The sequence below is a fragment of the Mustelus asterias genome, chromosome 9, assembly GCF_964213995.1.
Source record: "Mustelus asterias chromosome 9, sMusAst1.hap1.1, whole genome shotgun sequence".
In the NCBI taxonomy this organism is placed as follows: domain Eukaryota; kingdom Metazoa; phylum Chordata; class Chondrichthyes; order Carcharhiniformes; family Triakidae; genus Mustelus; species Mustelus asterias.
Window position 1 is genome coordinate 25,152,884 of NC_135809.1, and position 25,217 is coordinate 25,178,100.

The 25,217-nt window shown below is 44.8% G+C and overlaps 1 protein-coding gene across 3 annotated transcripts in view; it reads right to left on the reverse strand.

The window, feature by feature from the left end:
* cped1 (cadherin-like and PC-esterase domain containing 1) overlaps nt 1-25,217 on the reverse strand; it is a 248,485-nt gene that overhangs the window by 190,380 nt on the left and 32,888 nt on the right. For all 3 annotated transcript variants that reach the window (XR_013498726.1, XR_013498727.1, XM_078219832.1), the window contains exon 2: nt 24,146-24,332. Coding sequence is in view for 1 of the 3 variants with exons in the window: in XM_078219832.1 (XP_078075958.1) it covers nt 24,146-24,332 (187 nt within the window). In the remaining 2 variants the exon portion in view is untranslated. The remainder of the gene's footprint in view (nt 1-24,145; nt 24,333-25,217) is intronic.

Below are 25,217 nucleotides of genomic sequence, written 5' to 3' on the forward strand. Positions count from 1 at the left end.
CCCAGAAAACTCTGATCTCTATTAATGAAGATCTCCAAAAGCTCCCAAGATGCTACCTTAAATCCAACCCTTCTGGTTCAGGGCCAAAACTCTCAAAACCACATAAGGGCAATTGGCAACAAGAACTGGGACCTGAACAGGGTCCTTGATCATCCGGCTTCACCATAATAGGGTTAAAGAGAATCCTAAGGCGTTCTATAGGTATGTCAAGAACAGAAGGTTGGTTAGGGCAAGTTTAGGGCCAGTTATAGATGGCAGAGGGAAGTTATGTGTGGAACCGGAGGAGATTGGTGAAGCATTGAACCAATATTTCTCTTCGGTGTTCACGCAAGGGGACATGAATATAGCTGAGGAGGACACTGGGTTGCAAGGGAGTAGAATAGACAGTATTACAGTTGATAAGGAGGATGTGCAGGATATTCTGGAGGGTCTGAAAATAGATAAATCCCCTGGTCCGGATGGGATTTATCCAAGGATTCTCTGGGAGGCAAGAGAAGTGATTGCAGAGCCTCTGGCTCTGATCTTCAGGTCGTCGTTGGCCTCTGGTATAGTACCAGAAGATTGGAGGTTAGCGAATGTTGTCCCATTGTTTAAGAAGGGGAACAGAGACTTCCCCGGGAATTATAGACCGGTGAGTCTCACTTCTGTTGTCGGCAAGATGTTGGAAAAAATTATAAGGGATAGGATTTATAGTTATTTGGAGAGTAATGAATTGATAGGTGATAGTCAGCATGGTTTTGTGGCAGGTAGGTCGTGCCTTACTAACCTTATTGAGTTTTTTGAGAAAGTGACCAAGGAGGTGGATGGGGGCAAGGCAGTGGACGTGGTATATATGGATTTTAGTAAGGCGTTTGATAAGGTTCACCATGGTAGGCTTCTGCAGAAAATGCAGATGTATGGGATTGGGGGTGATCTAGGAAATTGGATCAGGAATTGGCTAGCGGATAGGAAACAGAGGGTGGTGGTTGATAGTAAATATTCATCATGGAGTGCGGTTACAAGTGGTGTACCTCAGGGATCTGTTTTGGGGCCACTGCTGTTTGTAATATTTATTAATGATCTGGATGAGGGTATAGTTGGGTGGATTAGCAAATTTGCTGATGACACCAAAGTCGGTGGTGTGGTAGACAGTGAGGAAGGGTGTCGTAGTTTGCAGGAAGACTTAGACAGGTTGCAAAGTTGGGCCGAGAGGTGGCGGATGGAGTTTAATGCGGAGAAGTGTGAGGTAATTCACTTTGGTAGGAATAACAGATGTGTTGAGTATAGGGCTAACGGGAGGACTTTGAATAGTGTGGAGGAGCAGAGGGATCTAGGTGTATGTGTGCATAGATCCCTGAAAGTTGGGAATCAAGTAGATAAGGTTGTTAAGAAGGCATATGGTGTCTTGGCGTTTATTGGTAGGGGGATTGAATTTAGGAGTCGTAGCGTTATGTTGCAACTGTACACAACTCTGGTGCGGCCGCACTTGGAGTACTGTGTGCAGTTCTGGTCCCCACATTACAGGAAGGATGTGGAGGCTTTGGAGAGGGTGCAGAGGAGGTTTACCAGGATGTTGCCTGGTATGGAGGGGAGATCCTATGAGGAGAGGCTGAGGGATTTGGGATTGTTTTCGCTGGAAAGGCGGCGGCTAAGAGGGGATCTTATTGAAACATATAAGATGATTAGAGGTTTAGATAGGGTGGATAGTGATAGCCTTTTTCCTCTGATGGAGAAATCCAGCACGAGGGGGCATGGCTTTAAATTGAGGGGGGGTAGTTATAGAACCGATGTCAGGGGTAGGTTCTTTACCCAGAGGGTGGTGAGGGATTGGAATGCCCTGCCAGCATCAGTAGTAAATGCGCCTAGTTTGGGGGCGTTTAAGAGATCCGTAGATAGGTTCATGGACGAAAAGAAATTGGTTTAGGTTGGAGGGTCACAGTTTTTTTTTTTACTGGTCGGTGCAACATCGTGGGCCGAAGGGCCTGTTCTGCGCTGTAATGTTCTATGTTCTATGTTCTATGTTCTATAATACATTAAATATGGCTCACTGTAAATCATCAGAATTTCATATGGCCATTGCAACTACCAGCTACACAAATGGAAAATGAATAGTCCAGCATGCATGTGTGAGAAAGCTATCAAACCCATCAGTATTGTTGTTCAATGAGATTCTTCCAATGAGTCCATAGTGTGGATGGCAAACTTGGATGTCAACATTTAGGGGCGATCTTACCTTCTCGACCCACTGGTCGATGGATGGGGTGGGCCGGTAAGATCGTGTGAGAGGAGAGTGGGAGGGTGGCGGCACGGTGGTACAGAGGTTAGCACTGCTGCCTCACAGCCACAGGGACCCAGATTCAATTCCCAGCTTGGGTCACTGTCTGTGTGGAATTTGCACGTTCTCCTCGTGTCTGCGTGGGTTTCCTCCGGGTGCTCTGGTTTCCTCCCACAATCCAGAAATGTGCTGGTTAGGTGCTTTGGCCAAGCTAAATTCTCCCTCAGTGTATCCAAACAGGCGCTGGAGTGTGGTGACTAGGGGATTTTCAAAGTAACTTCATTGCAATGTTAATGTCAGCCTACTTGGGACTAATAAATAAATAAATAGAACATGGGTGCAATGCCTTATCTTGTCAGCTTGGATCTTGTATGTCTCTCTTATGGGGACCATGAATTGGATTAAATTTGAATTAGGTTTTTGCAGCAAGCACGAAGATTGATTTGGGCTTGCCTGTTCCACTCTCCACATTGGCTTTGTAACTTTACGAAAGGAATAAGAACTTTTAAAAACATTTCATAGAATATTTTAGCCATGACAGGATGAGTCAAGATAAAATTGCATAAATGTTTGGGGTAGGAGGTACAAGGTGAATTCTAGATAGTGCAGCGACTATATGTGACGTATCTTCTCCAACGAGGTACTTAGAATTGGAAGCTATTTCATGGCACTAACATAGCAGTTTTCTTTAAGTCAGCTGACTTCTCATTTACCTGGATCTGGGCTGCTCTGCCTTGCGTTGATTCTGTCTGCCTTTCCCAATGCCAGACTTGCTGCGACATTGTCATATGACTTCAGACGCAGAAGTTCCTTCACCAAAATCCCTTTATTTACAATTCCAACAGCAGTACACAGAGTGCTATCAATCAGCAGTCTACCTTCGGGAGTGCCAGAGGAACTGACAGTCCTGGTTAAATACAAGGAAAAGACTCCCTGACTGGCCCATCAATTGACTCCTTAATCAGAGACATCTTTTTGCGTTGAACCAAATAAACAAAATCAAATTAACTTAGGGACAACTCAAAAAGGGCAGCTCCCTGAAAGGAGGGGAACCGCCCGAAACAAAAAACAATGCGGAAAGGAAACTACTGTGCCCAGCGGGCACGGAAGGCATCAACTGTGCCCTCGGACACTGCATGCTCCCTCTCTAGGGACACCCGGCCACGAATATAGCTGCGGCAGAGGGGCAGACAGTCGGGTTGGACAATCCCCTCGATCGCCCACTGCCTGGATCTGTAGACGCCTTAATCAGGGAGTTCATATTCCAATTGGCCAACCTCAATGGCCTGATTGAAGTAATTACAGGCATTTTTGAGCAGGGTGTCTGTCTATCCTATATAGTTAGGCATCTTTCCCCACACATAGGGGTGGCACAGTAGCACAGTGGTTAGCACTGCTGCTTCAGAGCTCCAGGGACCTGGGTTCGATTCCCGGCTTGGGTCACTGTCTGTGTGGAGTTTGCACATTCTCCTCGTGTCTGGGTATGGGTTTCCTCCGGGTGCTCCGGTTTCCTCCCACAGTCTAAAGATGTGTGGGTTAGGTTGATTGGCCATGCTAAAATTGCCCCTTAGTGTCCTGAGATGCGTAGGTTAGAGGGATTAGCGGGTAAATGTGTAGGGATAAGGGGGTAGGGCCTGGGTGGGATTGTGGTCGGTGCAGACTCGATGGGCCAGATGGCCTCTTTCTGCACTGTAGGGTTTCTACGATGATTCTATGACTTCCCATTTCATCATCAAAGCAAGCAGTTCTCACCTGGGAACTCTTTATTCGCCAATCAAGTACCAACTCCTGGCATGTTCTCAACTACAAGCTCTTGGTAATGACCATAGATTATAATGTCAATTCACTGAGCAAAATTATTTTTTTTGGGAGTCAGAGGGAAGGGGTCATTGTGGTGGAAAGCCACACTATGCCCTTACTGTATCATGACAGAGCAAAATGAATAGTTTTCCAAAACAAAATGCAGCCAAAACTTCCCCGAAAGGTAACAATTAGCTGAGGAGGAGTCAAATGGTTCCCCTCTTTTCCCTCTCCTTGTTTGACCACAAGAAGTTTCTAAAATTAAACAAATATGCACTTGCTAATTCTGAGTGCTTAACTGTTTATGTGCTTTGAATGTAATGGCCAGAAAGACTTAAGTTTTTAAAAAGAAAAGAGGAAAGTTTTTATTGTATTTAACCCAGTCGAGGTAAAATAATTTTTAAAAGCCCTTTGAGTTTCATATACACGCACACTCAAAGTTCACACACACACAGATAGATTGCGGAATGGGGAGGATAGATTAAGCAGTTTGGTGTATTGTAAAATTAAAGCGGTATATGGCTCTTACAGATTGGTGACTTGGCTTGTTTCAGGCTGAACTCTGTGTCGTGAAAGTTTAAAGTTGTAGACAGACGATTGATTTTTGATTTGATTTATTATTGTCACATGTGAAAAGTATTGTTTTTTTGCGCGGTATACAGACAAAGCATCCTGTTCAGAAAGAAGGAAAGGAGAGAGTGCAGAGTGTAGTGTTACAGTCATTGCTAAGGTGTAGAGAAAGATCAACTTAGTGCAAGGTAAGTCCATTCAAAAGTCTGACAGCAACAGGGAAGAAGCTGTTCTTGAGTCGGTTGGTACATGATCTCAGGCTTTTCATTCGGAAGAAGATGGAAGAGGGTATGTCCAGTGTGTGTGGAATTCTTAATTATGCTGGCTGCTTTTCCAAGGCAGCGGGAAGTGTAGACAGAGTCAATGGACAGCAGGCTGTTTTGCGTGATGGACTGGGCTTCCTTCACAACCCTTTGTAGTTTCTTGCACTCTTGGGCAGAGCAGGAGTGATACCAAGTTGTGATACAACCAGAAAGAATGCTTTCTATGGTGCATCTGTAAAAGTTGGTGAGAGTCGTAGTGGACATGCCAAATTTCCTTAGTCTTCTGAGAATGTAGAGGTGTTGGTGGGTTTTCATAACTATAGTGTTGGCATGGGGGGGACCAGGACAGGTTGTTGGTGATCTAGACACCTAAAATCTGTTCTTCTGGAGACAACAGTGCTGTGTTGAATTCATTTTAAAATCTCCATCTGCAGCACCTACATAATCAAAATCAGCAGACAGGGTTCAACTTGCAAGTCAGATGGAGAGAGATAGGGGGAATGAACCCACTCAGGTATTCATTCAGGTTCCTTCAGCATCTCAGTTGTTGTCCTGTCCTGCAGAAAAAGCATGTGCTTAAAAACACATAGGGTTGTCTTACCACATGAGCTTCTCTTTCAACTGCCCAGTGACCCAAATATGGTTATGGCGAGTGTATTCCAATTACCTTGATTGGATCATGGCGGGCAATTCCTCTCTCTCAGCCAGGGCCCCATCCTAGTCTTCTTCAGTATGTCTTTAGGATCAGAAGCCATTGCCACAGTTTTAATATGAAATTCCCTAACTGGTCCAATGCCCTGCAAGTTTGTTTCTTTATCTTTTCGTGGGATGTGGATGTCGCTAGTAAGTATTTTTTGCCATCCCTAATTGTCCAACTAAAATGGTTTGCTGAGCCATCGAAGAGGGCAGTTAAGAGTCAACCTCATTGCTGTGGGAGTTGAGGTACATATACCAGATCAAGTAAGGATGACAGCTTTCCTTCCATAAAGGACATTAGTGAACCAGATGGGTTTTTACAATAATCAATGATGGTTATCATGGTCACTATTACTAAGTTTTCATTTCCAGATTCACTGAATTCAGAATTCCACCAGCTGCCACGGCGGGATTTGAACTCATGCTCCCAGAGCTTTGCCTTGGCTTCTTGATCACTAGTCCAATGGCATCATCGCTACGCCACTGTGTTCCTCCAAGACGCCAACCTCAAATTTGAGTCGGGGCCAAAATGTTATCATATGTTCCATGGTTTGATGAGGGTTTCTGCAATCAGAGCCAGGCAAGGTTTCGAGGTGGCACTTGTACATCAAGTGGCCACATTGACCATGTATACCCGTATTCTGCTGAGAGCGGTCCACATTGTCCAAGTGATTATGTCTAATGGTTTTCTCTCCACCCAGTTGTGTAGCCAGGTGATTGTCTGGTCGTCTTGTTCATGTGATAGGAGATGGCTCCATTCATCCCCTTTCAAAGCCATTATTTCTGGTGCGGCTTTGCAGACAGTCTTGCGTTCAAAATCAGCAGACAGGGTTCAATTTGCAAGTCAAATGGAGAGAGATAGGAGGAATGGACAAATACAGTGGTGAAAATGTGCAGCAATTTTTGACTGTGATCCCAAGTCACTGGAATGTGGCTTTAGTCTTGTTTTACATTAGAGGCTTCCAGCCAGTAAACTCAAAAATCATTTTTTGATATAAAACATGGCTTCGCAGCAGAAAATTATTCACGATGCAGTTAAGTACAAAGGATAAAGTTACATTGGCTGAATGTGCTTCTGGTTTCGCTCTTGTTTCTGCAAATGTTGAAATGTTATTTTTATGTTGATGTGGATTGGGTCGATGAAAACACTGGCACTAATTATAATCTCCAGATGCAATATGTTTTTTCACTGCTCCTGAACCTACATGTAGGGGCCCATACAAATATACTTGTTCTAGATGAATGCAAAATTCCTGAAATCAAAGTTGATATCCATTTGTCTTTTTTTAAACAGTAAATATGCCATGAGATTTTAGTGGTTTCAAATAGACTTCCTGCTCTTTAGTAATTAGACATTAACAAAGTTTACTACACAATCAATCAAGCAAGACCAAGGAAAATGTCAATTATTTCGACCAAGGAGGATTATAAAGAGCCCCGAAAGTCCTAAAATATACAGACATGACAATCGGTGTATAGTATAAAACATCTGGTTGTCATTTACAAACAGCACGAGCAATTCAAGCTGAGGAAACAGTCACATTTCACTGGCAAAGAAACCAGACACAACCCTCTCAGATGAGACCATTTATGGCTGAACGGAAATTCTTTGGTAAAAGGTTGTCAGAAAGATCTAAATACTTTATATAAGGAGCCGTGTCAATGCACAATGTTCAAAAGAAGCACAGTCTGGACTGGTTAAAGGAAAGGTAAACACCTTTAAGACTCAGAACTAAAACAAACATTTCCACTGCAGCAACATTTTGTACTATTTCTCCATGAAGCAGGTTACAGAGGGAAAACACTGGTGGTGATGTCCTTATTTGGTATCAAGTCTGCAGTGGTGGAATTAGAGATAGTTATCAGAACATAATATAACAGTTTTATCCTTTTCCAGGCAACCTGCCCTGTTATACAGAATGTCCAATCTAACTATTCCCATTAAAAAATTGGCACAAATTATTATAGTGAAAGCAATTTCTGTAAGCTGTAAAGAAATGATGGGCACAATGTGATACACAAAACACAAGACAGAGAGCTTGTTTTCCGTGTTTTGAAGGTGTTGTAAAATTAATTTTCACAATGTAATGGCGACACGGCGGCCTGGGACCTGGGTTCGATTCTGGTCTTGGGTAACTAGCTGTGTGGAGTCTGCATGTTCTTCCTGTGTCTGTGCCGGTTTCCTCCCACAGTCCAAAGATGTGCAGGTTAGGTGGATTGGCTATGCTAAATTGACCTTTAGTGACCAAAGATGTGCAATTTAGGTGGATTGGCCATGCTAAATGAATTGCCCCTTGGTGTCTAAATTACTTCGCTCAAATTATTGGAAAATGCATTTTATTGAGGTAAAGCTTGTACTGAGTAACAGGAGCACAATGTAATACTGAGGTTGCTTGATCACTGAAATTTCCTGGCAAGTGATTGGAACCTGTATCCCTTTAAAATAACAAAATCTTACTTCCTGCCAAAATATACGTAGTTTAGACAATGACGATTAAGAGACTTCAGATTTCCTAGTCTGGATGCGCCTTCATGGTTCTGTCTAATATCAGGAATCATGGAAAATTCAGGCAATGCAGACTCTGTAAACAGAACTCCTCCTATCTTCCCTGGTGGGGCCATTGCTGGCTTCTCCTTTCCTAACCACCATATGCAAATATTGGTGGAGCTGGTGGGGCTTGGGGTTGAGTGAGACAGCTTCAATGACAGTAAAATTTCCTTGCATCTTCCTGTGTTACCATTGCTTCCAAGAGCAGCTCTGGGATGGGGTGGGAAGTGGGGTAGCAGGCCCAGGAAAGTGATGCTAAAGTGTTCTTGTGGTGGGATGTGGCTTTACAGAAACTTTTTTATTCCTGAAAGCACAACTTTGAGAAAATGAGCTGAAATGGACAGGGTGATGCCTTTAGTGATCTGTTAACTGCTGTTTCTCCACTAATAGGCATCAAGGAAACAATAGGATTTGATACAGTTTGGGATGTTCCTCATCTGGGAAGAACAGCCGAAGAATTTTAACTAATAGGTCCAATGTCTGAACTGAGCATTCACCGTATATGCATTCCCAATAAGTAATGAGAAATAAATGATTCATAAGTATTGATATGTCTTTTCCTTGATCAGCTTTTCAACTTTTTTCATTAAAATCAATACAGATCTGCTTGCGTGTTTGATGCACCAGCTTGAATAACCTTTGTTGAATAAAGTTGCTTGCTTGGTCAACTTTGGGATTCCTAATTGAATTTACTCTCAGGAGTTCCTCATCTCCTTTTCGAGCTCCAATAAATTAAAGAGAAGGCAGGTGAAAAAGCTAATCGATCATGGTGTTATGTACGGGATTAATGAGCTGGAGCAAGACTTCCCAAATCCTATCAAAAAGGAGATAGTCTACTTCAAACTATCTGCAGGCCATCTGCAGTCAAGGTTTTATATAATCTGAAAGACTGGGACAAGGACTGAACAAAAGACAAGTGCCTTGTCAGGGGTGGCACAGTAGCACAATAGTTAGCATTGCTGTCTCACAGCGCCAGGGACCCGGGTTCAATTCTGGCCTTGGGTGACTGTCTGCGTCAAGTTTGCGCCTTCTCCCCATGTCTGCGCGGGTTTCCTCCGGATGCACCGGTTTCCTCCCACAGTCCAAAGATGTTCAGGTTAGGTAGACTGGCCGTGCTAAATTGCCCCTTAGTGTCCCAAGATGAGTAAGGTAGGGGGGATTAATGGGGTAAATGCGTGGGGTTATGTGGATAGGGCCTGGGTGAGATAAAACAAGTGGGTCAGTGCAGGCTTGATGGGCTGAATGACCTCCAAGTTTATGTTTATTTTAAAGTGTAGAGAGTGCTTCCTTCAGAATTTTCGGGATCAAATGAAAATAGGAAATTTTGAAGGATTGCTTACTTGTTGATTGTAGGCACTTCATATTATCACAATTTTATCACTAGCTGTGATATTTGGTAACACCAGAATAATGCTTAATTGGCATTAATATGACACAATAACTGTCTTATGCACCCAAAATAAAGAATCCATATTTTCCATTATCTTCATATTTCAGTCCATCCAACACAAGTTGTTGTGACTGAGTTGCCTAGTTCTGCCCATTTTGATCCTGGGTGGTTCGCTATACCCCTGACCCTCCTCCTCCCCATCCCACCCCCCGCCAACACCCCATCCTCTTCAATTCTTGCCAAGTTAGATCAATTCTACTTTTAAAATTACCCCAACATCTAATTTTTAATATTTTCAATTCTATGCTTTAAATTCTTCTCTGATTTTTTTTTCTAATTGGCCTCCAGCCACCAGTCCAGCCTCTTCTCTCAGCCCCAGCCTTCTTCTGGCAAGGTTCACTCTCCCTGCGTCCTGGTCTGCTTATTATCTTTCCCTGTTTCCCAGCATTTGGAATACAGCAGCTTACTTTTAGCTCACAGCAACTTGGACTTCCAGCTGCCTATGCCCTGATATTTCAGTCTTTGGCCATCTGTTCCGTAGCATCTGCCTATAGGCCTGACCCCAATCCCCCTCCATGTCTTGGCTCTGTTCTGGTGTCTCACGATGCTCATTCACATTGCACTAGTGCCTGCCTCATTCTCTCGCCAACAAACTTTGAAGAGACTTCAGGTAATGGTAATGGGGACACACATTGAAGCTATTTGGGTCACAGCCCCTTTTCTTGTTCTGTCCACAGCTCTGCTCTCCCACCCTGTGGATTGCCAGTCAATATATTAGAAAACCTGTCAGCTCTTGTAAAACTAAATGAGTTTCATAGATACATTGAGTTATAAAGTTTTACAGCACAGTAGTAGGCCCTTTGGCCCATCATGTCAGTGTTGACCATCAAGTACCTATCCTAATCCCATTTTCCAGCACTTGTTATGCTATGGTGTTTCAAGTGCTTATCTAAATTTGTGAGGGTTCCCGCCTCCGCCCCCCTTTCAGGTAGTGAGTTCCAGATGCCCGCCACCCTCTGGGTGAAAAGGTTTATTCCTCAAATCATCTTTAAATCTCTTGCCCCTTGACTTAAATCTATGCCCCTTGGTTATTGACCCTCTGCTCAGGGGAAAAGTTTCTTCCTATCTACCCTATGTGTCCATCATAATTTTGTACACTTCACTCAGGTCCTCCCCCTCAAACTTCTCTGCTTAAGGAGAACAATCCCAGCCTAACCAGCCTCCCTGGTGTGATGAGGCAGGTTTAATAAACAATCTCAGAGTAAAGAGATTGCTTAGGGAATGGTGACCATAGCATTGTAGAAGATAGCATTCAGTTTGAGAGTTGAGAAATTTGTGTTAGAAGCAACTGTGCTGCACTTAAAGAAGGGAAAATTATAAAGGAACGAGGGAAGAGTTGGCAGGAGTGGACTCGGAAGAAGGAGTTCAGCAGGAAAGACAGTTGATCGGCAATGACAGACATTTATGAAAATGGTTAATGACTCACAACAAAGGTACATGCCAATGAGAAAGAAGGATTCTAGGAAGGGGATAAATCAACCATGGTTAGCCAAGGAAGCTAAGGATAGTATTAAACTGAAAAAAACATCCAATGTGGCAAAGATTAGTGGTCAGCCAGAAGATTGGGAAAATTTTAAAAACCAACAAAAAAAAGACCAAAAAAAAATGGAGAGAGAAGATAGACTATGAGGGTAAACTAGCAAGTAATATAAAAACAGACACCAAGAGCTTCTGTAAGTATATAAAAAGGAAGAGAGTGGCCACAGTGAACATAGACACCTTAGTATATGGGACTAGGGAAATAATAATGGGCAACCTAGAAATGGCAGATTTGATTTTGATTTATTATTGTCACATGTATTAGTATACAGTGAAAAATATTGTTTCTTGTGCGCTATACAGACAAAGCATACCATGCATAGAGAAGGAAAGGGGAGAGTGCAGAATGTAGTGTTACAGTCATAGCTAGGGTGCAGAGAAAGGTCAACTTAATGCAAGGCAGGTCCATTCAAAAGTCTGACGGCAGCAGGGAAGGAGCTGTTCATGAGTCGGTCAGTACGTGATCTCAGACTTTTGTGACTTTTTCCCGGCAGAAGAAGTTGGAAGAGAGAATGTCTGGGATGTGTGGGGTCCTTAATTATGCTGGCTGCTTTGCTGAGGCAGCAGGAAATGGAGACAAAGTCCATGGATAGGAGGCTGGTTTGCGTGATGGATTGGGCTACATTCCCAACCTTTTGTACTTTCTTGTGGTCATGGTCAGAGTAGGAGTCACACCAAGCTGTGATACAACCAGAAAGAATACTTTCTATGGAGCATCTGTAAAAGTTGGTGAGTGTCGTAGGTGACATGCCAAATTTCCTTCGTCTTCTGAGAAAATAGAGGCATTGGTGGGCTTTCTTAACTATAATGTCGGCATGGGAGGACCAGGACAGGTTGTTGGAGATCTGGACATCTAAAAACTTGAAGTGCCTGACCCTTTCTACTTCATCCCTGTTGATGTAGACAGGGACATGTTCTCCTTCACACTTCCTGGAGTCGATGACAATCTCTTTCGTTTTGTTGACTTTGAGGGAGAGAGTATTGTCGCTGCACCAGTTCACCAGATTCTCTATCTCATTCCTGTACTCTGTCTCGTCATTGTTTGAGATCCAACCCACTACGGTGGTGTCGTCGGCAAACTTGAAAATTGAGTTGGAGGGGAATTTGGCCACACAGTCATAGATGTATAAGGAGTATAGTAGGGGGCTCAGAACATAGCCTTGTGGGGCATCGGTGTTGAGGACGATCATGGAGGAGATGTTGTTGCCTATCCTGGTCTGTGAGTTAGGAAGTTCAGGATCCAGTCACAGAGGGAGGAGCCGAAGCCCAGGCCACGGAGTCTGGAGATGAGTTTCGTGGGAACAATTGTGTTCAAGGCTGAGCTGTAGTCAATAAATAGGAGTCTGACATAGGTGCTCTTTGTTATCTAAGTGTTCCAAGGCTGAGTGCAGGGCCAGGGAGGTGGCGTCTGCTGTGGCCTTTATAAGCCAAGGCTTTGAATATAAGAGCGATTGCGGCGATAGGCAAACTGTAGCGGATCCAGGTAGTCCGGGAGACTGGAACTGATTCATGCCATGACTAGTCTTTCGAAGCACTTTATAATAAAGGATGTCAGAGCCACAGAGTTATGGAGGGATTTTCTGATGAGGAAAGGTTGAGTAGGTTGGGCCTGTACTCATTGGAGTTTAGAAGAATGAGAGGTGATCTTATTGAGATGTATAGGATTCTCAGGGGACTTGACAGGGTCGATGCTGAGAGGTTGTTACCCCTTGTGGGAGAGTCTAGAAGCAGAGGACATAATCTCAGAGTAAGAGGTCATCCATTTAAGACAGGGTTGAGGAGGAATTTCTTCTCTCAGAGGGTAGAGAATCTGGAATTCTTTACTGCAGAGGACTGTCGAGGTTGGGTCATTAAGTATGTTGAAGGTTGAGGTAGATGGATTTCTAATCAGTAAGTGAATCAAGCGTTATGGGGATAAGGTGGGAAAGTGGAGTTGAGGATTATGTCAGATCAGTCCTGATCTCATTGAATGGTGGAGCAGTCTCAATGGGCTGAGATGCTTACTTCTGCTCCTACGTCTTATGGTCTGCATAAATGAAATGCTCCAGCTCGGGCAACATCTTGATGAATCTTCTCTGCACCCTTTCCAGTGCAATTTCCTTCTTTCTGTAGTGTGGCAACAGTACGCTAGCTGTGGCCTAACAAATGTTTTATACAGCTCTATCATAACCTCCCTGCTCTTATATTCAAAGCCTTGGCTTATAAAGGCAAGTATCCATATTGTTAACCACCTATCTACCTGTCCTGTTGCCTTCAGGGATCTATTGACATGCACCCTAAGGTCCCTCTGGTCCTCTGTACTTCCGAGCATCCTACCGTTCATTGTATATTCCCATGCCTTGATAGTCATCCCAAAATGTATCACCTCACACTTTTCATATTGCCATAAGAGTTTTACCATCAAATAAATTGAACTGTGGGCCAAATTGGCAAGTGTTACGATTCCAACTGATGGCCAATCAGGTCCCAGAGTGGAACCCTGGCTTGATAGATTGTAACTCTATTTTTATTTAGAGATGTGGATGAACTGCCAATTACCTTTCAACAAAAGAGTAAAACATTTATTGAACAACAAAAGATTAACTTCAGTGCAATGCTCCTTCACTCCAGCTGTAACATTACAGATATGTACAGATTTATAAACATAACGTAAGTTACAAAATAGATCTTATACTCTAATGTCCTTGGTCAGTATACAGTCTGTGTATACCAACAGACCAATTGTGGTCAGATGCACCACACTCTGAAACCAAGTGGAAGTTGCCAGCCAATTCATGGATCTCCCCTCAAATCTCCCCAGATGCTTATCACACTGAGATCCAGCTGGTCTCACTGGAATTCTGACTTCCACACAGTTATTTCCAAATTACACTCTTAAAAAACATACTTAGAATATTCCCCCAAACAAGGCTTTTTCTCAGATGCTTTCACCAAAGATCCACCTCTAGGATTTCAATTTCTCCTTTTGATATTCCTCTGCCTTGGATTGCAACATGCATTCAAACTTCCACACAATCCCTCAAGTCCTAGCCATATCAATAGAACACCACTGCTTCACAGGTTGTATTAAGATGTCACCAAACCTTTGATTTACCTTCGATGTCTGGCTTATCACTTAGCCAACTTTAAACCTGGTTCTTGCATCTGCCTCTTTAAGTCAAATAACTTTTTCTGCTTTTTACTTGAATTCTCTTAATCAGGCCTTGTTCAACTTGCTGTTCTTTGTTCCTTCAACTTAACCGTCCTCCTGAAATCTTGTTTTTGACATTTCTCCTTGGATTTTTTGGAACTTTCTTTTTTTTTGGGAAATTTGCAGGGCGATTCTCCCAAAGAAATTCTAAGTGTCGAATTCACGTAAAAACTGGAGTAAATCCCGCTGGTTTTTTCAGCGGGAGTTTCAAAATGAATCTCCCACACTCTGTGCACTGCAGAGTGCATTAGCGTAAATCACACGAGAAATCAGTGGGCAGGGCTGATTCCCACCCGAGATGCTGGCAGCATAACGCTGAGCGGGCCACTGCGCATGGCACTGATCTGTCAGCGCTGAGATTGGAGCATGCGCAGTAGGACCACACTGCTGGCCTCCCAATCCCTAGCCAGCTCGATCGCTGGCCAGCACCGCAACCCCGCAATGCTGATCCTGCGCCCCCACCATGGCCCGACCGCTGGCCCCGCAGACATGTCTGGGCCAGCCACGACCCAAGCCACCGGCCCACCTCAATCTACCCCTCTGTCCCCTGCAGCCCCAATCTCCCAGTTACTTCCTCACAACAGTTGCCACAACCCCCCACCCCACAAGCAGCCCCGACGCCCCCCTGCAGTACCGAAACCCCACCCCCACCCCAATGGCCAGTCCTGATCACTGGCCAGCCCCACAAACTCTCAATGCTGATCCGCCGTCCCCACCACGGCCCGATCGCTGGCCCTGTGAACATGTGCGGGCCAGCCTCAACCCCCCCCATTCCCCCGCCCCACCACAATCTTTCCCCCCCCCCGACCCCCCCACCACCCCCGGCAGCCCCGATCTCCCAATTCCTTCCTCCCACCATAGTAGCCCCGACCAAACCCCCTCACATTCCCCCCCGCCAACGGCAGCCCTGATGCACCCACTACAGGCCCGAACCCCTACCGCTCCCCCAAGTCCCCACCGCGATGGTCAGCTCTGATCACTGGCCTCACTCCCTCTGTCATTCGGCCTGAGTGCAGGGTGGCAGCGAGACCCCACCCCACTTTACTGCAGAGGACTGTCAAGGCTGGATCTCCCCCCAGATGCCCCATCCCCTTTAGACCCTGACCCCATTAGGCCCCGTCCCTTGGCACTGCCCAATGCCCAGTGGGCAGTGTCAAGGTGCCCCCGGGCATTGCCACTTTGCCCCTTGGGCAGTGACCTTCTGGTGGGCCTTGATTTCCCCCCTTCACTCCAGCGGGGTTGGGCCGCCAGCTCTCCGCAGGTGGGGAACTACTGTAAACCCTGCTGGAGTGAACCATTCTTGGAGGGGGAAAACTCAGTCCTGGGCCCGCTAATGACATTTAAAAAACACAGAAGTGAGAATTTACATAAATTATGCAGATACGCACCGATTTCTGGCACGGAGCTGACAATGCTGGACATTCGGCTGCTGGTGACTCGCGGAGGCCGTGGCACCCAAAGGGAAGCCCACGAAACGGCCTCCGCTTGAGTCTCTAGAATCGCCCTCCTGCTCTCTGCAGTTCCCTGTGTCCAGTTTCTTCAGGCACCAGCTTACAACTAACAAAGTTCTTTCTATCCCAGGGTTACCCCTGGTCACTAAGCAACAGCCTAGTTTTCCTTTAAACCATGTTTGCTTTCACAACGTAAACCCTCATTACCACGCCTGCATCTAATCCAAGCTGAGGTCATTACCCCTTTGAAATACAAAAACATAAATTTAAACTTACTTAAAGATATGTCTTATTTCTAACGCTACAAATACCAACAAAGATTATTTAAAGCTACTTCTGTTTCCTGACACAAGGGGGGCAATTTTACCATTTTGATTCTAAGTGCTGAATCTGGGCACAATCTAGATCCGCTTGGAAACCTGTTCGTAGGCGCCCCCATACGCACTCAGCCTGAAAAAAAAATCGCACGTCTGAATCGCGCTGTGGGCTGGGCTTATCGCGCCCGAAACGCTGCTGCTCCGATCGGAGCCTTCAACTGTGCATGTGCAGTGAAAAAAAATTGAAAAACGCTCCCCTATCACATCGCTCCCGGGCCGCCAGAAACAGATAAAGCGGCCTAGGAGCAAAAAGCGGGAGCGATGTCCCCCACAGATATCGCCCCACCCCCACAACATAACTGTCCCCCTTATGCACCCGTCCCCCTTATGCACCCACCCCCCCTGCTACCCAGACCAATCGCTACCCCCTGCCCCCTTTCCCCTCCACCTATCGCCCGCAGAGTGGCAGCGGACCCCCCTTCTCTCCCACTGATCGCCTGCAGAGTGGCAGCGGAACCCCCCCTGCCCCTGCCCCCCCTCAACCAGAGAACCATCTGGCCTCCTCCTCCGGTCGGGCGAACGCGATGGTAAAGGGGGAAATGCAGGTAAGATTGGGTGTCCAGCTCATTAAGTCGCGCCCATTTTAGGCGCGGTTCCGATCACGGACATTTTCGAGCCTTGGTAAAGTGGGAATCTGCGTGGACGTGGACGTGGATTGCGCTATTCGCCTCACGCCCGACTTTACCACATTTTTGCGCCCGAAAACGGGCGCAATGCAATGGTAAAATTGGGCTCAAGGTGTACATTGCCCAAGGACATTGAACTAAATTCCCCAACTTGCCATTATGAACTCTGTGGAGGTGAGTCAGTTTAAATGGTGTGAATGTATCAGTCTCAAGTAAATTAGAATCAAAGATTGATAGCCAATCTTTGCTGTCAAAGACAACAACAGACTGCATTTAAAGAGGAGATGGTTTTGAGTACAGTTGAAGTAAATCCCCACAAGGGGAAGGGTTGGGCATCCATGGATAATGAAAGAGATAGTGAGTAAGTTAAAGGACAAAAAGGCTGTGTATGGCAGATGTCAGGTTAAAAATATTGGTGAGAACTAGGCTGAATATAGAAAGTTCAGAGCGGAAGTGATAATGGAAATAAGAGAGGCAAAGAGAGAATATGAGAGGGCAACTAAAATAAAAAGGAATCCAAATGTCTTCCATAGTAGGCCGTAAGATGAGAGTAAGAGGAGGAGTGTGTGTAGTAACCTTGCAAAGTAAATTAGTTGTTAGTAAATTAGTTGTTAGAAGGTTTAGAATGTTATAAGTTGTTATATTTTGGATAGTGTTTATGAAGCCTAATCACTATGGCGATGATCCTTCAGGAAGTGAGCAGTTACAACCCCTGAGAACTCCCTGGTGGGCTGAGGGGGAGACTAGTTTATGTTATGGTCGGGCACCCTTTAAAGATGGTGCCCAGATACAGTAAGCCCAGGTGGTTTGACTGTTAGAGATCAAAGGAAGGCTTAAATTGTTAGACTGAATAAAAGGTGCAAGATGGTTAAGCTTGGAGACAATGGCAGCAGTCTCTGGCTTTGCAATGAGTAGACCAAGACTCCCAAAGTTCCAAAAAGATGTTGGAGATACTAGATTGGAAACAGTTGTGCTACAAATGGTCTGTTGACATCTAAGATAAAAGAGCTCTAGAAAAGCCAATTACCATTTTTACCTGAATACAATTGTTCTGGGGAAGAAGGCAGAGGAAACCATTTTGAGATCAGGCTACAGGCTTCCCTATAAACCAATGAATAGCATAGGCAGACAGCTGTGTGGTTAGCAGAGAAAAAAGGCTGATTGACATTGCATGTTACTGCAGCTGAATGCAGGAGGGAGACAAGTCTCTCGTCGAGGAGGCACATGCCGCCGCTTTTTACAGATTCCTGGAGATTTGTTCTGGCACAAGTCGGGGGAAGAACAGTCATCGGACAGGCTTAAGGGGTGCTGGCTTGAAGAAACTCTTTGAAAACTGAAGAAAGTGACTGAGAATGGTCACTTGATGTCACTATTTGACGAAATGGGGATAAGGAACCCAAATGGAAGCTGGGAGTAACTGTGAACTGTTAAAAGGATTGTAATTCCATGGAGGGTGTGATGGGAGTTAAGGGAATGTCACTTTTTTGCAGTTGAAGTATAAGTTGTCTGCAGAAAGTTAACAGTGGGCAGAACTTTTCAATTTTTTTCAAAGTATTGTCTCCAGCAGGGAAAGCAGAGGGCAGTCTGCTAGCTGCCTTGTTGGGTTTTCTTGCTGTATTTTTAAACACCTCAGGAAAAAAAGGAAGGGGCGGGTCCCATAACATCACACTGGCCGGTCGAGCTCTGAATGAGTCCACCCCCCAGCAACCTCAGCTTCTGACAAATCAGGCCCCCTTTTTAAAAGGTACCCTAATCTGAAAAAAATAAAAGAACAAAGACCCCTGAAACCTCCCCCCATGAACAGGGGATTCCACTCCCCCCACCCCTTGGGGAGGCGATAGCCTAGTGTATTATCGCTAGACTAATCCAGAAACTCAGCTAATGTTCTGGGGACCCGGGTTTGAATCTCGCCACAGCAGATGATGGAATTTGAATTCAATAAAAAATATCTGGAATTAAGAATCTACTGATGACCATGAAACCATTGTCGATTGTTGTAAAAACCCATCTGGTTCACTAATGTCTGTCAGGGAAGGAAATCTGCCATCCTTACCTGGTCTGGCCTACATGTGACCCCAGAGCCACAGCAATTTGACTGACTCTCAACTGACCTCTGAAATGACCTAGCAAGCCATTCAGTTCAAGGGCAACTAGAGGTGGGCAATAAATGCCCATGTCCCACAAATGAATAAAAAAAGACACGGATATTGGATACGGGACCACTTCCAGGGAATGCCCCACCCACCCCAATCCTGCCTCCTCAACTGAAGAGCCCCCCCCGGGCCAGACAGAAATCAGAAGGAGACTATTTAGCTCTAGTTTGCAATCAGCAGAGTTGAGGAATTATTTGATACAGAAGCTGAGGGAAGAGAGAAGACTGTATCTCGTTAAGGAAATCAGTTGAAGTCTTGAAATTTAATTTGATAGACATGTAATGTTTGATATTCTCTTTATTTTTTCCAGCGTTTCCCCATTTCTCCACCCTGCTAAAGATTTTGATTCCTTGCTGGTCTTTGCTTCCATAGGTGCTTGTCATAGTGTTCAAGTGAGATTCATTCACATGCAAGTCTTGGCCATGCGTTCTGGCTGGCTATCAACTGAGGCCAATTCTATTTTTGCCAGGCATCTACACAGTGCATTTCCAATAGGAGAAGGAGTAGGGATAGTGGCCCAGAGGCAGCCTGGAAAGATACATAGCCCTCAAGGCTGTGGGGCAGAGATCAGTTTACTCAAAACTAACAGAGGATAAATACTGGAGATCTCTGGTCTACATAACTCAGAGACTTCCGAATTACTGGCTCATTGATATTTTTAGGGAGACTGAATGTGCCTAGCTCTCCCGGTGCACTCTTGCTTTAACCCTGGTCAGAGTCCAGCTGACGGGCTGAAAATTAGACCAGGTCTCAGGTCCACTGGAACAGCACCTTCTTCGGCGGTATCTGTAGGGCCACACAGGGGACAGAGATGTCACCTGTTCCAAACAAGTTGAGTGGTGTAAGAATCATAGAGGCACAGAATCCCTGCAGTGCAGAAGGAGACAATTTGGCCCATCGAGCCTGCACCGACAATAATCCCACCTCGGCCCTGTCCCTGTAACCCCAGATACTTACCCTGCTAGTTCCCTTAACACTAAGGGACAATTAAGCATGGTCAATCCACCTAACCTGCACATCTTTGGACTGTGGGAGGAAACTGGAGCACCCAGAGGAAACCCACGCAGACACTGGGAGAAGGTGCAACCTCCACACAGACAGTCACCCAAGGCCGGAATTGAACCCGGGTCCCTGGCGCTGTGAGGCAGCAGTGCTAACCATTGTGCCACCATGCTACCCCAGAGCAGGATTGTCAAATCTGGGAGCTTTCTCATTTGTAGCTTCATAAAATATCAGCAGCCGTTATTTGCCCTGGATGCCTGAAGATATAAAATTGTTGGCCCCCTCATAACGCACACATACCTGAGGGTGGGGTAGGGGTTAGTCACTCCTCATGTTCATGATTCTGAACTCTCTTTTAAGTGACCAGTTTTAACTTAAATAACAATAGCAAAATTCTGTACGCTGACTTTCCCCCCTTTGTTGCCTTGGAGCTTAATAAAAACAAGTTTTTTTTCCATATCTGCTCACGGCCAGCCTTGCCCACATGCTTACTTTTCCTTCTGCTTTACGTTCAAAGGAAAGTACATTTCTCCATCTTAGATCGGGGAAAGAAACAACTCTCCAATCAGCTTCCAAAATAATCATGTGAACATATGCAACCCAGATGTTCAGGACTAAATTCCTTACAAATTTCCATTACTCAACCTTATTTTTCGATGAAAGAAAATAATGAGAAGACTTAACCGAGGGGCTGGACTCTAGAGAACCCTGAAACTGGGAGGGGGGGCGGTGGTCAAAACATCCTCAGGAAATAGATGTTACGCTTTAATATAATTGAAAACAAAAATCAAGTATGCTACAATCTAAAACAGAAAAATAAAAATGGAAAATTGAAAGAGACTGTTATAAATTGCTTACTGCTGCCTCTGTTCTTTCTTCCTATATTTTGCAGGTATTCATTTTAGAACAAAATCCCTCCTGCTGATAATTTTACTGATAAAGTCAGCATGAGCATTTAATGGACATTTGATGGAATTTAATCCGGATAAATGCGAAGTGATGCATTTTGGAAGAAATAATGTAGGGAGGAGTTATACAATAAATGGCAGAGCCATCAAGAGTACAGAAACACAGAGGGACCTAGGTGTGCAAGTCCACAAATCCTTGAAGATGGCAACACAGGTGGAGAAGGTGGTGAAGAAGGCATATGGTATGCTTGCCTTTATAGTTCGGGGTACAGAGTATAAAAGCTGGAGTTTGATGATGCAGCTGTATAGAACGCTGGTTAGGCCACATTTGGAGTACTGTGTCCAGTTCTGGTCGCCGCACTACCAGAAGGACGTGGAGGTGTTAGAGAGAGTGCAGAGAAGGTTTACCAGGATGTTGCCTGGTATGGAGGGTCTTAGCTATGAGGAGAGATCGGGTAAACTGGGGTTGTTCTCCCTGGAAAGACAGAGAATGAGGGGAGATCTAATAGAGGTGTACAAGATTATGAAGGGGATAGATAGGGTGAACGGTGGGAATTCTTCCCCAGATCAGAAGTGACGATCACGAGGGGTCACGGGCTCAAGGTGAGAGGGGCGAAGTATAACTCAGATATTAGAGAGATGTTTTTTACACAGAGGGTGGTGGGGGCCTGGAATGCGCTGCCAAGTAGGGTGGTGGAGGCAGACACGCTGACATCGTTTAAGACTTACCTGGATAGTCACATGAGCAGCCTGGGAATGGAGGGATACAAACGATTGGTCTAGTTGGACCAAGAAGCGGCACAGGCTTGGAGGGCCGAAGGGCCTGTTTCCTGTGCTGTACTGTTCTTTGTTCTTTGAGCACAAAATGGGATTTACATTGTATCGCTCCTTGTAATAATACTTTTTTTTTAAAATCAGCAGAATAAATTTCACCTCTGAAATTCTATCTGAGGGGTTGGTGGGGTAAAAAGTGTGGGGATGGGTTGGATCCTTTCCACTGACAATATACCTTCCCAAAACTCCAGATGCCCACATCGATATACTTTCATGATAATTTTGACAGACTTTGAATGTCAGTTTGCCCAGTATGTGAAACAACTGTCCTTTTGCTGAGGTACTTTTTGTTCAGTTTTAGTTTTTATTTTCTCCGCGACTCCATCGTGGGTGGCTGGAAATAAGAAGGAAAATAACTCATATGGAACACAATTTATAGTGCTGTGATTATACTGGCACTCTACAGCCAGGCTGTCTGCTTCTTTTCCCACACTTGGCTTTTATCTTCAACGCATAGTATTTAAAACATAAGTGCTTGCTTGCTTTGAAAGATAGCGAAAGAAACATTTTAAAGCTGTGGATACGTCAGTATTTATAGTTTTGCAAAAAGTGCTGCTTGGACTGCTGGTTATGAAACCTGGCGAGCAGCCAGTCAACATTTCTGAGCAACATCCTGGATAAGGGTGGGAGCCGAAACAAAGTTGTGGCCTTTGGGATAGATGTAACCACAACAAAGAATTCACTGGCAGAATACTCATGTGGGAAAGAAAATGCTCATTGTGCCAACATAAACAATCAGTTGAGAGAATGTAACTAGAGCTACATTATTTTCTAAAATAGAACAGCACAGCCATTTTTTTCTATTCGTTCATGAGATGGGGGCATCGTTGGCTGGGAACGATTTAAAGTTTATATATTCGTGTCACAAGTAGGCTTGCATTAATGCTGCATTGAAGTTACTGTGAAAATCCCCTAGTCGCCACACACCGGCGCTTGTTTGGGTACACTGAGGGTGCATTTAGCATGGCCAATCCACCTAACCCGCACATCTTTCGGACTGTGGGAGGAAACCGAAGCACCCGGAGGAAACCCACGCAGACATGGGGAGAACATGCAAACTCTGCGCAGACAGCGACCCAAGCCAGGAATTGAATCCATGTCCCTGGCGCTGTGAGGCAGCAGTACTAACCACTGTGCCACCACATTGCCCATCACTAGGGGCAGTTAAGAGTTAATCACCGCATTGTCACATGTAGGCCAGACCAGGTAAGGACAGCAGATTTCCTTTCCTAAAGGACATTAGTGAACCAGATTGGGTTTTACGACTATCGATGCATGGTCATAATTTTTTCATTCCAGATTATAATTGAATTCCAATTTCACCATCTGCCATGGTGGGATTCAAAGCCGGGACTCCAGAACATTTTGCTGGGTCTCTGGATTACTGATCCAGTGACAATGCCACTGCACCAGTGCCTCCCCGCATCCAACTTGCTATTGCTTAGGCTAATAGAATTGTTGACACAGAAGCAGGCCATTCGATCCATGGTGTCCTTTACCAATATTAACACCATACTGTTCCTAACTATTTCAATCCCCCCAGGTCCTTGATATTTTTCATTTTCAAATTTGGGGTCAAGTATTTATTGAATTTTCTCTTGAATTTAGTGATTGATTCCGCTTCAAACAGCCACTTGTGGTAATGTGTTCTGTATTTTAATAACTCTTGGTCAAACTGTTAAAACAATGGACAGCAGAAGACAGGGCAGCTAGACCAGCCTATACAAAATATTGTCCTTCTGTAGAAAGCTTGGTTAAGAAAGGATGTCCTCTTTGGAGCACCTTCCTATGAGGGCAATGCCAGCAAAAGCCTAGATACAAGTGGTTAAATAAGTAAATAGAGTGCCTCACATCCATGGGTCATGGGAGAATTTGTGAGGAAGAAGTTGTCAGATCTTAGGAAGTCTGTCAACAAAAGAGTGGCTTAAGTATGTCTACTTAGCACTTATGATCAACAACAACTACTTGCATTTATATAGAGCCTGGAACATTGGCTAAAAGCATCCCAAGGTGCTAGTATGATAATGGAATGAATGGTACAATTACTTCTTTGTTAGCTTGGTACAGCATCACTACGGCACCATGCATAGAAGTGTTCTCTTCCCCAGTGTATTGGGGACCCCTTCCCTGTGTCAGGCCTGGGTTGTGCTACCTCCTACTGACTGGAGAAAACTGGAGACCTCTGTTACAACATTATACCATATGAATACTACCAAACTACAATCAAACAGCACAAGGAGGAGGCCTGGGAGTCTTCTGGACGTGAACTGCTATTATTTCTCACATGAACTTGGGGGTTATGATCTTTACTCCTCTTCGAGCTGACCTCTGAATTGCAGAGCCTTGCAGAAGGATAGAAGGCTTTTCAGAGGAAAGTTAAAAATAGAACAGCAGAGTTCAGACAATCAGCTGCTTCAGAACAGATCCCAGTTCCCACTGAAGACCTGAACACAGTACTTCAACAAAGCAAACATATTTTCTTACCATTATCTTTGTATCTTTCCTTGTAGCTTGAACCTCCATCAACTTCTGGAGACAGGACAAGTTCATAACCATATTGTACAAAAATACGTTGATATAGTCGCAGGTCGGAAGCACTAATGGAATTATATCCTCGTAGCACAACAGCTTTCTTGCGATTGTTGAAGGCATTAGATTTTATCAGTTCAATCTGTTGAAGATAAATATTTGGCATTTATTTTAACTTTTAGCTGAATGTAACTCATTCTTCAAAATTGTTCATTTTACAATATCTTTTGTATGAAATATCAATGTTTCAATAATGAAATTACAGGTAACCAAAATTCCAAGGTTAAAATACAGGAAGAAAAGTCTTGACGACGCAGTGGATTAGGGTGTAGTCCACTAGACTAATGCCCTTTCAACTTGGACATTGGGTTTCAAACCTGACCACACTAAAAATGAAAACCATCTCTCTCTGCTGGGTAGAAGGGTTCAAATATTGAGTCACACAAACTTAAAGTACTGAAGGAGGACATTTGGTCCAGATCTTGGCTATTTCATAGTCCCAAATTCCCACTTTTTGGCTGGGATTTTCTGGCCCCACTGTGGCAGGTATCCCCTCGGGGGATGTGGCGAGCCGTGCAAATCTCTGCTGACTTCAGCAGGACCGGAAGATCCCACCGGCAGGAGGGGCCGGGAAATCTCGCCCTCTGTCTGTGTGTAGAATTCACCAATTGCGGGTGGATCCGGCAGCACAGAATGGCACGATCCTGCAACATACTCTGCTTGGAATCACATTGATTTTGCATAGGCGAATTTCCCTCCTATTCTCCTGGTGGGCCGGCAGCTGATTCGTCCACCCGCCCTCAGCTGGCAGGTTTGAAGGTCCCAGCATCATATTTAAACACCTGTCCCTCACACTCATGTCAATCTCTCCAGCCCAGCTGTCCTCCCCACACTGTGCAGGATGTCAGTAGCCTTGTTGGGTCCAGCTTCCCTCCCCTTAGTCCTCCCTCTGTTTTCCATTGTTCGCATTGTTTGTCTACTTCATCCGCCCCCATTGACCCTCGTGAGCCATCACCTTAGCACCCCC